This window comes from Entamoeba nuttalli, assembly GCF_000257125.1.
Source record: "Entamoeba nuttalli P19 unplaced genomic scaffold asmbl_6512, whole genome shotgun sequence".
Lineage (NCBI taxonomy): Eukaryota > Evosea > Mastigamoebida > Endamoebidae > Entamoeba > Entamoeba nuttalli.
Genome location: NW_008578118.1, coordinates 1 through 2,691, shown reverse-complemented (window position 1 = coordinate 2,691; position 2,691 = coordinate 1). Strand labels below are relative to the sequence as shown.

The 2,691-nt window shown below is 25.5% G+C and overlaps 1 protein-coding gene across 1 annotated transcript in view; it reads left to right on the top strand.

The window, feature by feature from the left end:
• Positions 1-40, top strand: part of ENU1_155940 (heat shock protein 70, putative) — a gene marked incomplete at both ends in the record, with an annotated part of 1,689 nt that extends 1,649 nt beyond the window's left edge. Inside the window, one exon of the mRNA XM_008860715.1 lies at positions 1-40. This exon is cut by the window's left edge and continues 1,649 nt beyond it. Within this exon, the coding sequence (XP_008858937.1) occupies positions 1-40 (40 nt within the window).
• Positions 41-2,691: the final 2,651 nt, after the last annotated feature.

Here is a 2,691-nt window from a genome sequence, read left to right as displayed (position 1 = left end):
CTTGATTTATCTAAAACAGAACAAGAGATTGAACGATTAATAAAACATTTCCAAAAATTTTATTAAATAAATGAATTTAACTCATTCTTTACGTTTTATATTTTTTTTTTATAATAATGAATTAAAACAAATGAATAAAAATATGAAAATCAATTATTAATTAAAAGAAAAAGTTAATTAATTGTTTTTAATAGCGTCTATTTCTGTTGTAGAATAAGTTAATTATAGATGTTTCTTTATGACAAAGTAAATTTTGCTTTTATTTTTTATTACCATCCACTAAGTGGAGATTACTTGAAATATTCACAGACTTGTATGTCGTTTTTTTTCTTCTTAACTCAAGTCATAAATATCATATATAAGTATTATTATATAACATAAAAATATCTCTACAACAATAAAGGATAAATACTATTTCTTATTTCATACTTGTTAAATTAAACATTAAATAAAAATTAATATATCAACCATCTTAAAAAACATTAAAATATATTAAAAATAGTTTCTTATACAACTTTTTATAGATTGTTCACGTCAGTTTTCTGAAAAAAGAAACAAAAACAGATGATAAGTAATTACAAATGGAAATCAATGGAAATTCAAGAAATTTAGACTCAATAAATTTGATGAGGAAAATCTAAATGGACGAAATTCTACAATTATTCTTGTGGACATATTGTCATAAACTACCAAAGACTTGAATGTCTGAAACGAAAAAACTGTATTTATGTCCGACTAAGAATCAGAAATAATTATATGTAAAATATTTATAACATTTGTTATTTGTTAATAAATAAAATTATAAAAGGGGGGTTAGGAAAGAATAAATAGAAAGTAAAAAATGATAATGTAATAATATTTATAGAATAGTTTGTATTAAGTTTTTTTCGGAGTTACCATAATAATCAAAGAAAAAGGTGTTGAGAATTCTATTTATATATATTTAAAAGACAAACAAAGGTTTGAGTACTTCAAATATTAAATAAGAAGAGAGACAAGTGGAGTAATAGTATTCCACATTGATTCTAAAAAAAGAAATTTTAAAAAGATGTAAAAAAGAAATAATTATACATTCAAATTTTGAATAAATTATCCTAAAATTGATGTTATACTGATTGAAATTGTTTTTCATAGTTTTTAAAAAATCTCTCAGTGTAATGTAAACTTGTGTCAGTGCAATTAAATAGAGACTAATTTGGCATAATTTCGAAAAAAAAACAATCTATACTCCCTGATTGGAATATTCTTTATATCAAATCCCAATATAATTGAAACTTTCTTCTTTCTTTAGATTGATTAAAAAACATCAAGAAAGGTCGTATCTATGAAATCATTCTGTGATGCTTTTTATTATTATACTAATTCTTATTATTGCTAATGCTCAACAAGTAAGTAAAGCAGAATTTGATAAAGAACCTATTTGTGGAGATGGAATATGGGATTCTTTTACTGAACAATGTGATGGAAGTAATGGATGTGGAACAGATTGTGTTTGTAAAAAGGGATATACACCAGATAAGAAAGGAAATTGTATTATGTCATGTATGTATGGTAAAAATTGTATCAATGGATGTACTAAACCTGATGTTTGTATGTTATGTGATGAGAAAAATGGATATAAAAAAGATTGTACAGGATGTCAACCAGGATATATGTGGTTTGGAGAAGGAAATTGTTCCATTTATGATCCTTCAAATATTCAAGGATGTAGAAAATTTCTTGATGAATCAAATGATTTAACAACTGAACTTGGACTTTCTGAAAATCCATTTATTATTAATTTGGATCAAAAAAGAGTAGATAATAAACCACTTTCTTATAAAGTAATTATTCCTGAATTACCTGTTGAAAGAAGAAAACTTCAATTAACTCTTTGTTCAAGATTTGTTGATCCAACACGTCCATATACATATGGAGTATGGGTTCAATTAAATAGTGATAAAGGAGCAAAAGTCAATATTGAAATTAACAAAAAATATACAGTAGATGACATAAATCTTGCAGATGCTCAACAAACAAAAATTGGAACTGAACTTGTTCTTGCAACAACTGAGAAATGTCTACCATCTTTCTCAGCAAAAGAAAGTAGAGAATGTCTTTATAGAAATGGAGGAATTTCAGAATATATCCGTAATCCTCGTTTAACCGCTATTATTAATCCAAAAGTACCATATTATGTTTTTATTCATTCTCGATATGCTTCAATGACTATTCCTTCTTTTACTCTTTATATTTCTGATACTCATCATAGTTGTTCAAGTACTTCTTTTACTATTTCTTGGAACTCTATAATTAGTCCAAATGGCTTTAGAGGTTCTTATAACTTAGAAAATGCTGTTATTTCAAGAAATATTTGTAATCCTTCTACAAATAAAGGATTTTGGTTTATGATTGAAGGAAGTGATCAAATAATAGATATTTCTACTTGTGACTCTGGTGCTTTTGACGTTACACTTGATCTTATTGAAGCAAAATTCAGTGATTATGGATTAGTTGAAGGATCTCTTGATAACATTTCTATTGATTGTAATTCTGCACCAACAAAATGTCTTGCAACAAGAACATATGGTTGTGGTGAAAATTCTCGTCTTGCTAGACTTATTCAAAAACTTGATCATGAACATCTTTATTTCTTATATCTTGAAATAAATGAAGAATATGCTGCAACAATTAATTTAACAATTAAAACAA